We start from the raw sequence: 14,124 nt of genomic DNA on the forward strand, positions 1-14,124 counted from the left end.
TGTTCGTGTCAGTATTCACACCCTTCCTTCTCCTCTGGAGAGGAACCAGGCAGTGGCGCAGGGAGCAGCTGGCTGCGGTGCCAGTGCCACTCCAGCTGCAGGGACTGTGCGCGCCTGCCGACATGCATAGAGGTGACAGACTTCAGTAAAACCAGTCACTAGTCAGCGGCCAAACCGCTTCTGTTCTTTGTTTTATGTGAAGCTTTGTGCTGAATCCGTCTGGCAAATCCCGGTGACCTCTTTAGGAACAGAAGTGTGTCTGCGGCATGTTGGTACTGGGTTGCCCTGATTTGGCCTGGTGCGTGGCGTGCTGCAAAAAGAGACAGATTTGTCTTCGGTATGGGATTGATCTTTAGATACCTGAAAGGATGTTGGCGTTAGAGAGGGAGAGTGAGCTCGAGGCACATTTCGGAAAGGTGGAAGGGCGTTTCACAAATGAGTTTGTGTGCTTGTAGGGACCATTCCTGGAGACAGCAGTAGCGCAGCGGGGAGCCGCCTCTCCTGTGGGGCGGCAGTGAGCTGTGCCTGCGGAAGGAGCAAGGAGCGTCTCCTGCCAGCGTGTGTGTCTGCTGAGTACGGTTCCTTAAGAAAAGAAAAGAGTCTTTACTCTCCGATAGGCAAGTTTTCCTTCTCGGCACTGTGGCAGGCCTGGGCGCTGACCTGTTAGGGTTATTCTGATGATCATCTCACATTGCAGCGCTTCCACCAAAGAGCTTACACAGCCGCCAGCCAGCTGCAGAGATGGATGCTGAGTACACTAGGCCAAAGTTTAGAAATATTTATTTCAGTCTGTAAAGTGAATCTTTTCATGGCAGCTCTGCTGACCACTCACCGACCAACAGTGTTGGAATAATATTAAAGTTACATTGCAGACTAATTATGTTTCTTCTTGTTTTGCATAAGTAAATTATCTCTCTCCTGTTTAAAGTGATGTCTTTTAAGTTGTTAATGGTGCTTTATATTTGTTTGCCAAGTCTTTTCTGACTTCACTGCAATGGAAATCTCTCCTTAAGGGGTTCTCTGGAACTTGTCTTCATGTGATGCAGTAAAGATGACAATCATTAAAGATGCTCTGTCAACCCTGACAAACACTGTGATAGTGCCGCATTCCGGATGGAACAGCTCTTCCTTTGATGATGATCATAAAACTAAATTTCAGACTTCCCTAGTTCTGCGCAATACTACAGGATGCCTGAGGTAATCTGCTGTTCTAGAAGACTCCCTTCTACAGAGTAATTGTGTTATCCAACAGGTCCTTTCTATACTGTAATTTTTAAGACAAAAGAGTTGTTGCATTCTATAAATCACATATAGCTTCCTCATTCAGGCAGTTTTACTTTTTTTTTTTTCATATTAGAGAAAGATGAAAAGTACAGTCACTAAGAGGTGCTAACTATAATGGCTAGTGGTTACATTTTGGTTGTTTTTTTAATATGTTATGGTCATTGCACTTTCCCCAGTTAATTACTGCAAATTTTTTATTGTGTGTAGGGCTTATGAATATTATTTAGGGGAAAAATTGTGCATTTGGTGATTATTATTGTATACATCTAAATAATTATGTTGTATATGCATGTGTATCAGTAAAGAAGTGTTTGACTCTTCCCTTTGTGGATTTCTCAAACAGAAGTAAGAAGAAAAAAAGTATTCAGAGCAATAAAAGGCAAAACTAAAATAACTGAAAAGAGCTTTCAAGGGCCAGGGGTAGTATATGAGCTATTTCTGTTCATTGGTAGGTTTGTTCATAATTTTAATTTATTGGATTTCAGATTGCGTTCCATTAAACAGCAGGGTAAGGCCATTCTGTTTAAACAGAACTGGAATTGCTTTTTATTTGCTGGTCACCCTTCTAGACCTCAGCATATTTTCATAAACTACTTTGTTGTTGCTCACTGGGTGGTTTTTGCAGACGACGAGGAGCCCAGGGCCGTGCTAGCGTAGGGTGCACATGCTGCCTGGGAACGGGCAGCTCTGGGGACGGGCGCTGCCGTTTGTGGGGCGCAGCCAGGCGCAGGTTCTGTGGCACGCCGGTCTTCCAGGAAATTCTTGTCTACATCCTTGGCTTATTCCAAAGCACAGCGCAGCCTTTTCCTTTCCCTACACCCTAACCTACACATTCATACATTTATACTCTCTGGGTAGTACTGTCACAAATGTTCGTGAGGCTGCACCACGGAACGGGTCGCGGAATGGACAACAGAAGGTGTTTCCAGCACAGGCAAGCTCAGCAGTCTGTTCTACTCACAAGCCATAGATTTGGGCTTGGGATGGAGAAGTCTGGGAAGGGGGTTGTGCTTACAGCTGTTTTGTCAGCAAGTCGATGCTATCTTGAAATTACAGCTTTGAACTGTATTTATCTTTTGTAAGAATTGAGGGTGAGTGGCCGCACAAAATGGTGCTTTTGCTTTTAACTTCTCCGTTACCAATCTGCTGTCTAAAAGCTTTCGCAAGAACGAAGCGACTGTGCATGTGTGAATACACTGTGCTCCCTTCTCCTGCAGGAACCTGAGCTCCGCCGGTGAAGAGGCCCGGAAGCAGATGCGGTCCTGCGAGGGGCTGGTGGATTCGCTGCTGCACGTGATCCACACGTGCGTGAACACCTCTGATTACGACAGCAAGGTGTGTGCACGCTCCGCCGCAGCCCCCTGTGTAGGGCTGAACCCACCCCTGACGGGATCTCGGGGGCTGTGTGCTGTAATTCAGCGCTGTGACGTGCACAGCGCCGCTGTCTTCTCTCCCAGCCCCAGTTTGCTGATGCACAGTCAGATCCTGTCGCATAATACAGCGGGAACTTGGTCTGTGCTGCCAGCAGTGTTGAAGTATTCATCCTTGAATAAAATAGTAATAAGCTCTTGTGCTTTTCACTTTCAGAATACTAAAAAATAAGTCACTAGAGTAGAGCTTACTGTTCTAGATGGAAAAAACATGGAAATATGTTTGAGGATATCAGGAGAGAGATTGCAGTTTTCTCAGAGAAACAAAGCAATGCCCAAGGCCCAGAATTAGAATTCAGTGCTTGTGCTCCAGATGCCTTTTCACCTCTATTTCCTTTGTCTGGGTTGCTCCATCACGATGTAAGAAAGTCACTAATTACACGACATCTTTCTGGTTTGGCTCCAGACAGTGGAAAACTGTGTGTGTACCTTGAGAAACCTGTCTTACCGTCTGGAACTGGAGGTACCTCAGGCCCGTCTGCTGGGAATCAATGAACTGGATGACTTGTTAGGAAAGGAATCACCTAGCAAAGATTCGGAGCCGAGTTGCTGGGGGAAAAAAAAGAAGAAGAAAAAAAAAACTTCACAGGAGGATCAGGTTTGCTGTTTTCCTTGTATTACAAATCTATCAACTGTAGTTCAGCTAATGATGGGGGGAGTACGTACCTTAAAGAAGAACTATCATATGTTGAATGAAAATCTAGAGGTTTGATGTTGTTACAAACACGTGTTCCTTCCTCAGTGGGATGGAGTCGGCCCTATACCAGGATTTTCCAAGTCTCCTAAGGGGGTGGAAATGCTGTGGCACCCGTCTGTGGTAAAGCCGTACCTCACGCTTCTGGCAGAAAGCTCCAACCCCGCTACTCTGGAGGGCTCTGCAGGATCCCTCCAGAACCTTTCTGCGGGCAACTGGAAGGTACGTGAGTTCCCAGCCTTCCTCCTGTCCTTGCGTTCTAGCTGGGTGTTTAACAGGACACTGGAGTGTGTGTGGAAGGAACGTGGAATTCTCTGGTGTGCGTCTGCACATTTCCCTCTAGCGTCTGTCGTTAGTGCTCCTGTGCTGCAGTAATGTTTTCATGAAAAGCGATGACAGAGATGGTAGGCAGAGAGAGCAGTATGGAAACTGGCCTTGAAATGGGCACCATTTATTTTAAATAAACAGAAGAGGCTTTCTTTCAGTGCATATTAGGTAAAAATAATCTTCTAGCATCTTCTAGCTGTGAGTTCTGGTGGCAGTGTACTGTCAAAATAAGACTGGCATAAATAAACTGTTAGTATTTGCTTTTTTTTTTTATTTCCATACATTTTTGCTTGTGGCCCTTGCACACAGTATGTTACAGAAGCACCACGTGAGAACACTTTATGTTGGGTATTTGTCATGGAGAGAGTAAAAAAAACCTAATTGCTTCCTTTGCTTGTAGAGAAACAGCAAAGACTTTTTCGTTTTCTGACCACTATAAAATTGGTCTTTAAAAAGCAAAACCCTGTTCCCTTTTCAATAATTTGTCATCTATTAAGATGTTTTGCCTGTTAGACCACTATTCTTTTAAACACTGCTTTGTAAGAGGAATGAGTGAAAAACAACCGAGCGCTGACCCTTTATAATAACAGAAGAGATTCGCATTTATCACCTCCTTCTCTTCGGAAGATGTCCCCAACATAGTTACGAATTACAGTCGAGTAAGAGATTCTTTCAGTCAGAGTGTTGTAGCAGATTTGGAGTAACTGGAGCTTTTCTGCAGTTCGCAGCGTACATCCGAGCTGCCGTAAGAAAAGAAAAGGGGCTGCCAATCCTTGTGGAGCTGCTGAGGATGGATAATGACAGAGTTGTTTCATCCGTGGCGACGGCCCTGAGGAACATGGCCCTGGATGTCCGCAACAAGGAGCTCATCGGTGAGTCCGGGGCGGTGCTGTGGGAAGCACTGTCCCTGTGGGCCAGAGCCCCAGCTGAAAAATCACTGGGGTCAGATTCTGCCAGTAGAACAGCACACTTGCTTTGACTGGATCACCGGATGTGTCACAGAAATCAATCTTTCTGACAGCAGCAGCTTTTCAGAGCAATACTGACCTTGTAGCTTGCCGTTGGCTACCTGGCATGGCTGTCTCTTGACGAGGGGCAGAACTCACCTCAGCGAAACTAAACGGGACAGGAAACCATCAGCACAAAGTCTGATGGAGAACAGGAGCGAGGCGGGAGCCTTCTCGGGGGGGTTTCAAGGTCCCTTACATGTTCTGAGAGGACAGGACAGCTCTGCGGCCCGGGCCTCAGCGACTGCTGTGCTTAACGGTATCGGACAGGGAGAGAGGGAAGCAATCCTCTCCCAGTAAGACACGTCCACCAGAACACAGGTACTGCGCGGTACGTACGTGTCTGCGGAACGAAGCCATCGGCAGGGTGCTTGCTAGAAAAGCGTGCTGTTTCCCTCTTGTCAGTTTTCATATTTAATACTTAGAGCATTCATCTGTACCTTTCTCATCTAGCGCTTAAAAAAACCCCAAACAGCATTTTTCCTGCCCTGATCAGGAATCTCAGTCTATTGTGGTGAGTGGTGAATGTGCCTCACCCTCAGCCGCAGACTGCTGTGGCCTGAATGGACCCTGCAAACCTGTCACAGTGTAAAAAAGTTTCATTTTTGTTACAGAAGCATTTTCGGTGTTGCAGACTAGTGGGATAAGTATGTAACAGCTATTTATACAGATAAAGAGTATCACCATTCTCAAAAAGATAAATGCAAGTGAACAGAATTTTATTACCTATCTCTGAAGCTCCTCCATCTCGGGTGTTCAGAACGTGCTTTCTTGCAGTGTAGGTATTGCATACAGAAGGAGTCAGTAAAAAGGAGATTCTGTTCCATAGCACCACCCATACACAGGTCATACTCACATGATATTCTCTTTTCAGGATTTTTTTTTTCCCTTCCTGGCAGAACTTTTCAGTTCAGGAATGCACCTCCACCTGTTCCCTCCCCTTGTCAAAGCCTTAACTGTGACATAATTACTGGCTTTCCAGGTACACTCTAAACTAATCTTTTATAAAATATTTTGAGACCTGAAGTGAGCCATAAATTACCCCACTCCAGCCATCTGTTTTACGGAATTTTACTGCCGTTGGTAGGGGCAGGACCAATGGGTTTCCATGGTCTGAACTCGGAAGGAAATAGGAGCCTGGGGGCTCCACCCAGCCACTGCCAGCTGGTGTATGCGAGCACTCACGAGGAGCTCGCTGGAAGATGGGCAGCGGCGGGGAGCTGCGGGACACGCCACTGCTGGGGAGGGTTTAACAGGGTGTTTGAAAACTTGTTCCTTTTGTTTGCAGAATTGCTTTTGGGATATTTTTTTCCCTCGGGCACATTATGCAAATAGATGGCTAATGGCATTGTGTAAACTTAGTCATTCACTGTTATGTACAAATGCCTGTCTTCAATAAAATCAATTAATCATTCAATTAAAAGCACAGCCTAAACAGGAAAAAAAAATTACCTTAGCTTTAGTTAATTTCCTGTGTCTGCAGTGTGATTATTCCTGGGCCATCAGTCAGTAACTGAAATCTGAAGGAGCTGAGATCTCATCTCGTTTGGGTAACAAATAAGGTGAACGGGATGTCTGGAAGAAGGAAATTCCGAGTTACTGTAAGGATTTCTTTAACCCCCCCATAAATGAAGCCTAGGAATGTGCACCGCTCCTTCAATCGTAACAAACAGCGTAACTCTTTCCCTTGAATTATTCTGCTTTCTCCAAATAATTCCCGTTTACAGATGCTCCTATTTTAATGCAAAAATGCAAATTCTCACATTTTTAAGGTAAAAGGAAAACAAAAATTCAAAAATTGATCTCTAGTCTCTCTTGGCTCTGTGTAAAATACGAATTCTTGGAAGGTTTCCATGGTTTTGATCCTGTGTTTGTTTTTATTGCTTTCAGATGCAGTTTTGTGACGAGTCCTACAATTTCAAACCTTAAGCACCAAAATGTATTTTTTCACCTGGTCCTGTTGATGGGTTTTTATAGGTAAATACGCTATGCGGGATCTGGTGAATCGGCTCCCAGGAGGCAACGGGCCCAGCATATTGTCGGATGAGACGGTGGCAGCAATCTGCTGTGCTCTGCATGAGGTCACCAGTAAGAACATGGAGAATGCCAAAGCCCTGGCTGATACCGGAGGAATAGAAAAGCTGGTGAACATAACGAAGGGACGAGGGGACAGGCAAGTAGGCGACCAAGTTCATACTGAAACTGTTTCTCTGTTCCCTCGAAAACACTTAAGAATGTGGGAAATGTTTTTTGAGTAAAAAAAAGAATCTGCTTTTGCAATCCTGACGCGAGTGGTTAGCAAAGCCTGGGTCACACCGGGAGGGAGGCGGCAGCCGGTGCCACCTCTTGCAGTGTTTTCTCTGCCTCAGGCTTTTGGAGGCTCCTGCCCTGCACGCGGTAATCGCAGCAGTGGGGCCTACTCGTGTTGAATGGTATTTTAAAAAAATCGTTCCCTCTTAAACACCTACAAATCAATAGAGTATTCAGCGCTTTCCAAAGTCAGAATACGCCGGCGCCTCTGTCAGGACGTACCACAGCAGCTGTTACACCTTGGGTGCCCTTGGTGGGCCCTGAGGAGAACCCGGCCCTGCGGGAGCTCCCCGCGGCGGCAGGACCTTCTGGCCAGGCTGCAAAGCGAGCGCTGCTGGAGAAGGCCAGGCCTCTGTGGGCGCTGGGCTGGGGCGGGCGCTTGACAAAACCCAGCATCAGGAGCAGGACAGGGTAACGGCCCCTGGGTCACCTCGGGGAGCCCTCTTCCCCGAGCAGCCGGCCGGTGAGGGTTAAACATATGGCGCCTTTAACAGAGTCTGTCTCAAAATGAAGCTGTATTGTGGATATCCACAGTTTATGATTCTTGGTGTGTCCAAGGGACACGGGCTCGTTCCAGCTGCAGGCATGGATGCCCTGATGCTTTCCGTGACTTCACTGGTCTGTGGAGACGATGTGTAAAGTTGCAGCTGCACTTACATTTATGAGGCAACAGGGTACACTAAACAAATTTTAAATCCTGTGAACGTATTAAGTGTGTCTGCTCATTGATTAACACCAACAGCTGCAATTTGTTTCAGTCTTTTCTTTCAAAAACTGTTCGGATGACTCTTCACAGTGACAGAAAAAGGCCCAAGTTTAACACAGATGGCACTTAATGGTCAGTCGCTACTTCAGTGCCACTACCAGCTTACTACCATTTCTCTTTTAAAAGACGGCATGATTTTATTTTTAATAACAGCTAGAGCAGTTTTCCTGGCCTTGATCTTGTGAGCAGAAAAGTGTTTTCCCAACTAGGAGAAGTTTTCAGTAGTGCAACACAGAAATGAGAACAAAGTCTCACTATGAGGGTGTCTGGAGACTTTCAATACCAGCTCTCCTGTATTTGTTTGTTCTTTTTCTACAGTTAGGAATTTTATACAACGACTGAAAGTTTGTAGCCTCTGTTCTCATGAAATGCACTAAATGGAGTGCTGCTTTTCATGATTTTTTAGTTCTTGCAGACAGTGAGGGCAGCCACTGTATCCTCATGTGGGTGACCTGAGCAGATGTCTGGGCTGGAGCGGGAGGTGACTCAGGCTCTGCACCAGCCTCTCCTGAGGCGCCTCTTCACGCCCTGTGGGGACCCGGAGGGGTGACCTGACTCGCTTCACAGCATCAAGGTTTAGGCTGTTCTATAGCTCAGGAACATTGTTCTTTTTAAGTGGAATTAAGTGGCTTTCTGATAATGTAATACTCTCTACTTCCTTAGATCATCGCTGAAAGTCGTCAAGGCAGCCGCCCAGGTACTGAATACATTATGGCAATACCGAGATCTCCGCAGCATTTATAAAAAGGTAAATGACAAAATCAGCCTACACTGGGAAACAGTTCTACAAAAACTCCTAATTTAATGAAAAGCGATTTATTTTGATGTCTCTTTCTTTTTGCCACTCGGCAGGATGGATGGAATCAAAGTCATTTTATTACACCAGTATCAACACTGGAGCGAGAGAGATTCAAATCACATCCTTCGCTATCAACAGCAAATCAGCAGATGTCTCCTGTCATACAGTCAGGTCAGCCAAGAAATGTAAAGATTCACTGAAGGGGTACCCGATATCCTGTTTTTTAAACCAAACAGCCTCTCAGTTTACCAGTCCTTCCGTCTAGAACACAGAGGTCGCGCTGTCTCTCCTCTGTATTTCGACAGAAGCACCCCGTTCTCTGGCTGTTGCCTCAGCTGACTCACAGGGTTTGTGGGTGTCTCTGCATCAGCGTTTTGGTTGGGATAAGGAGCACGCTGAAGGCAGCCTCCCCCCTTACCCCGCAGCACAGCTCAAACTGCCGTCCGGCTGTGTGACGCTGGAGCAGGTGTGCTTGGGGCCATACCACGCCCCAGCTGGTCACGACCAGGCTGGACGGTGCCAGGTGAAATCCTCGGGTCACAGCTGGAGGTCGTTTCTGACTGATTCCCCCGCAGAGCCATCCCCTGCTGTGCGACCTGGCGCTGTAGGTGCAGCTTCACGGAACGCGGGCTCTGGACAGCCTAGGAAGCAACAGACCAATAGCGAGGGACCTATTTTCATTCCCAATTACGTAACGTCCCCTTAGGATGAGCAAGACAATTACAGAAATCTTACTTTTCTGACTCCTTTTCATTTATTTCTCACCTTTGTTCCTTTATCATCTTCAGTGCTAGGATTTAGATCTTCGTGAGGGGGCTGACACAAAACCTACTTGAAACCTTGTATATTGTCTTCATTCAGCATTTTTATCAGTTTTATCCAATTTACTCTTCTGTTTTTATGTGAATAGATCTCTGTTAATACCGAGAAATACCTATCTACTATGACTGCTAAAATAAGTGACCAGTTCCTACAATACTCTTGTTTAATTACTTCATATAAAACAACCCTCACACATCCCTTCGTGATGCGGTTGACTTGCAGAACGAGGGCCTGGGCAGGGCTCTGTTTTCCTACGAGAGGTGCATACACCCGGAGCGCCTCAGGAAGGGAGCGCGTGTCTGCCGTGCCGAGTTCCCTGCAGCCACCCCGGCACAGCCAGCAGCACAGAGGCCGCTGCAGGTGCTGTGCCACAGCAGGCTGCAGTCACAGCTCTGGAGGGTTTTGTTACGCCGATCTTAACTGTGGCCCACGTCCAGCTTTCTCCCAGCCCCCCGCGATTCCAAAGGAGTGTCCTGGCCAGGTGTCTCCGTCGCTCTCACCACACGATCCTGGAGGCACTTTTTACTTGTACACCCTGGCACCAGGTTGCACATGCTGGCATCGAAACACCACCTTGATTCACAGCCTGATTTAGCTCTGCACCTGCTGCCAGAGCCAAACGTACCTTCTGAAAACAACCAATGGCAAGGAAGCGAACACAGCTTAGGCCCAGGGAGCTGGCCAGGTTCCACCAAAGTGTGAAAGGATTTTCCAGTACCTACTGTCAGACTCTTACTTTGGTGCTTCCTCTCCCAAGATACACCAGCAGAACAACTGCGTTACTCTAGTTCTCTGAACTACCAGTAGGACTTAAGATGGGCAGCTCTAGCATGGTATTTGGAGGCTGTCGTACTGTAAAAAAATCCAAACAGGAAGCATCTGCTTTTCTGTTCCAGAGCATGAACAAGCTTAGACTAGTCAGGTGGAGTTTGGAGCGTAGAGCACGTCCAAGGAGGGAGCTGTGGTAGCAGCCCTGCCGCCTGCAGCATGCTGGAGCAGTTACACTTAGCCTGTAGCCGTTGTTCTTGTCTCGGTCACTCAGTTATTAACACACACATTATGATGACCCATGTCAGAATTTTAATGACAACTCCAAATTTAGTTTTTTTAGCCATTACTATGTCAGGATAATACCAGTAATTAAACTATCCATAATCACACAAAATTGTGAGATGTAATGTAATGGACACAGCTAATGGAAGAAGATATCATTGGTTAATATTTTTAAGCAAAATCTCTAGAAATTATTTTTAAATTGTCTTCTCTTGTGTTACTGGGGTCTTTCTAAACCAACAAAAACTGAGTGGCCTGTAAACCAGGGATGATTTAGCAGAGCAAACATTGTACAACTACAGAAGAGATTCAGCTGTTGACTGTAAGACTACAGTCAGTCATCCATTGCTGTGAGGTGACAAGGGTTGTCAGCCAGCTGGAGCACGGTGTCCATGGTACGCTTCCACCTGCTGATCAGAGAACTGTAGCACAAGGCTGTACGTGGATCGCGTCAGCCAGGCAGACTGTAAGTTTTTCTGTCCTGTCCCAAGTGATAGGATGGACTTAAAGATTCTATTTCAGTATAATGTAGATAAAATCACAAACATTAGCATGAGTATCATCTTCTAAATGCAGACAAATGATGTCATATACAAACTGAAATGGGTAAGGTCTGTGATTTCAGTTGTAGGCATTAGAGAGCAGGAACTCACCATTGAAGTATAATCTCGTGGTACGTTGTTGATGGCTTTTGTCACTGGGGCTCTTCATCCAGGAAGAATGACGTGCTGGTTCTGCCCGTTGCCCGCATCTCTCGTGTTAATGCTGGAGGGAGGAAGGGATGAGGAGGGGATAACGGTTCAGTATGGGAAAGGCTTTTGTGGTACATACTGATCATCCTCCTTTTCCATCAGTTGGCAGCACGTCCTCGTCACCGGCTTTACTGGGAATTAGAGAACCCCGCTCTGAATACGATCGAACGCAGCCGTCTATGCAGTATTATAACAACCAAGGCGATGTCATCACACATAAAGACATGTATACTGGTAAGAGACCACTCGGGTATTAGCCAGTACTGCTGAGGGGCAAAACCTGCCTGTACTGTGGTGTTAGATTATTGGTGGATACTAAAATCTGCAGACTTAATTGTTTGGGTGCTACATCATTTCTTCTAGGTAAAGCAGAGCAAATAGACTTATAGACAAAAGAATAAAGACTGAAGTTTATGCCGTAAACTGTTTTCTCACAGGTTCCAGCAAACCTTCACCGATTTACATCAGTTCCTACTCCTCACCAGCAAGAGAACAAAATAGACGACTACAGGTGACTCCAAAATTGTATTTTGAAATGACACTGGTAACAAGACTCAGCACGTAGTGTTTAACGGATACACTTTGTAGTATTAGAGTGCTTTTTTACAGAGTGTATCTCTAGCGTAGTTAATTTGTTATTGGGCATCAGTGTGCTTAACTGGCAGTCGCTCACGTACTCCTGTTACCTTTGTGTTTTCCTTTTATACTCACATATTTTAGCGTGTTGTTCTTATGGTGGGGTCTGAGACCACTTTTGCGACTTGACTGGGTTTTTTTGGTAGGTCTGGTCAGGTTCTGTACTTTCTACTTATGCTCTAAAAGTATGACTTTTGGAGAGTTACTGGCTCCCCAGTGAATGCAGGAGATGACATACAGGGAGGCTTAGAGGCTTTTCCTCTATTTAGTTTAATTTAAAAGTTAGATACATTTCCTGGAGGTTTGAAACCTATGTTATCCTCGTACCTATCATAAACTGTCATCATTGCTAGAGCTGCACTTCACTTTTTAGGGAAAGGTTCTGTATAATGTCTGTAAGTTTGAGAAACAAGTATTTTCTCTGCTAATTATATTTGAAAGCTTATGTTTCTATCATTTTGTCAACAGCATCAGCAGTTGTACTACAGTCAAGAAGATACCAACAGAAAAAACTATGACGCATACAGGTTATACTTGCAGTCCCCACATAGCTATGAAGACCCGTATTTTGATGATCGAGTTCACTTTCCTGCGACTTCAGATTACACAACACAATATGGACTGAAATCAACCACAAATTATGTAGACTTTTATTCCACCAGACGATCTTCTTATAGAGCAGAACAGTACCCAGGTTCACCTGACTCCTGGGTGTAGCATCAAAGAGAAAAAACAACAGTGTATTTCTCATCTTGCTTGAGAAGAAATGGAACGGCCTCATTTGTTGTTTTGGTTATGAAATGTGAAAGTGAAATAAAAGAAGGAACAAGGAAGATTTTCTTTTTTTTTTGAGTGAAGAATTGTCAGGAAGAAAAACTGGAAGGGATGGGTTTTTGCTCTGTTTAGATGTTAGGTATAATTACTTGTAGCTCCTGTAGTCTGGTGAGGGTGTGGGCGAAGTGATGAAAGGTTTGAGAATTGAGTAAAATGAATTTGGAAAGCGTGTAGGTCAGAGCAAATTAAAGCTGATTTTTTTTTTTTTTAATCATGTGAATAAAAGTCTTGTTCTGATAGTTTGTACAGAAAAAATAAAATGGATGCCCTTGTTTTATTGCTATTACTAAATGTCAAGATTGTATGCTATTACGTCTTGTAAATTTTTCGTTGGTGTAAATATGGAACTGCCACATTGGTTTAAAGTGCCATCCATTTGTAATGCAGTGTGTCATTTTAAAAGGAACTTGAAACATCATGCACAAAAAATATTCCAAGAAAATGTTATAAATTTTAAAAGAAAAAAAATCCACTTTTAAAAATGAATAGTGTAATTTTGAAGCACAAAGTCCAGTCCAGTATATCTACACCTATCCCATTCCCTGCCTATTTCATAAGAAACTTCACTGCCATTTTCTATGCACATGGAGTAACAATAAATATGGAAGTCTCATCCATGGAAAGCTGTTCCCTGTTCATTTTTTTTTTTTTTTAATTTTCTGTGTGTGATATTCGGAAACAAATACCATGAATATGAAGTCTAATTGCATGTTTTTAAGCAGGTTAAGTATATCAAAACATTTGGGCCAGTTTTTCCCAGCTTTCTTCACTGCATATAGTCTGAATTTTCAGGCTGGCAGACCAGAGTGAGAAATCACGCACTTCCCTCCCGTTCTTCCTTAGGCTAGTATTTTTACTTTTGATATGGGCGATCCAGGGTATTTCAGAACTCTCCTGTTTTCTTCCCATCGTTGCTCTACTCCTCCCCTGGCTCTCCCCAAGAAAAATAAGATGATCTTGCTTTCATAGAAATTATAGTCTCCATTTTGACTACATTCTGCTTGGAACTATTTACAATAAAAATCTTTGATTATTTTAAGTAACTAAATCACCTACTTTCCACATGCTGTAGAGTCTGTTAACTTTATACCGTCTGTAACCATAATTATTGTTCCCCATCATCGCACTTTTCTTCAGTTTTCGGTGTTTCCAAATACCCTGACTGCATCAGTGAAAGCAGAAAAGGTAAGCAGAATTACTCCAAGTTTAGATTGTAAGGCAAATCCACTTTTCCTCGACTGGTTGGGCTACTTCAGCCCCCTGACTGTAAAAGGGAAAGGAGGGGAGGGGGTGGCCAGCAGGGTGAAAGCAGTGACTCCAGGCAGAGCTCTGATCACAGCCCCGCGCAGCCCTGCTGGCTGCAGTGCCACCGTTCTTGCTGCGGCCAGTACTGTGCAGATGGTGCCTTCT

The 14,124-nt window shown here is 44.8% G+C and overlaps 1 protein-coding gene across 4 annotated transcripts in view; it reads left to right on the plus strand.

Moving 5' to 3' along the window:
• PKP4 (plakophilin 4) overlaps nt 1–13,337 on the plus strand; it is a 99,105-nt gene extending 85,768 nt beyond the window's left edge. For all 4 annotated transcript variants that reach the window (XM_074873908.1, XM_074873910.1, XM_074873909.1 and 1 more), the window contains 11 exons: nt 1,014–1,197; nt 2,502–2,619; nt 3,121–3,312; nt 3,457–3,630; nt 4,457–4,607; nt 6,720–6,915; nt 8,482–8,566; nt 8,671–8,788; nt 11,347–11,478; nt 11,682–11,755; nt 12,349–13,337. In XM_074873908.1, the coding sequence (XP_074730009.1) occupies nt 1,014–1,197; nt 2,502–2,619; nt 3,121–3,312; nt 3,457–3,630; nt 4,457–4,607; nt 6,720–6,915; nt 8,482–8,566; nt 8,671–8,788; nt 11,347–11,478; nt 11,682–11,755; nt 12,349–12,597 (1,673 nt within the window). In that variant the 3' untranslated portion in view covers nt 12,598–13,337. The remainder of the gene's footprint in view (nt 1–1,013; nt 1,198–2,501; nt 2,620–3,120; nt 3,313–3,456; nt 3,631–4,456; nt 4,608–6,719; nt 6,916–8,481; nt 8,567–8,670; nt 8,789–11,346; nt 11,479–11,681; nt 11,756–12,348) is intronic.
• The last annotated feature ends 787 nt before the right edge of the window (nt 13,338–14,124 follow it).

The sequence above is a fragment of the Strix uralensis genome, chromosome 6, assembly GCF_047716275.1.
Source record: "Strix uralensis isolate ZFMK-TIS-50842 chromosome 6, bStrUra1, whole genome shotgun sequence".
In the NCBI taxonomy this organism is placed as follows: Eukaryota; Metazoa; Chordata; class Aves; order Strigiformes; family Strigidae; genus Strix; species Strix uralensis.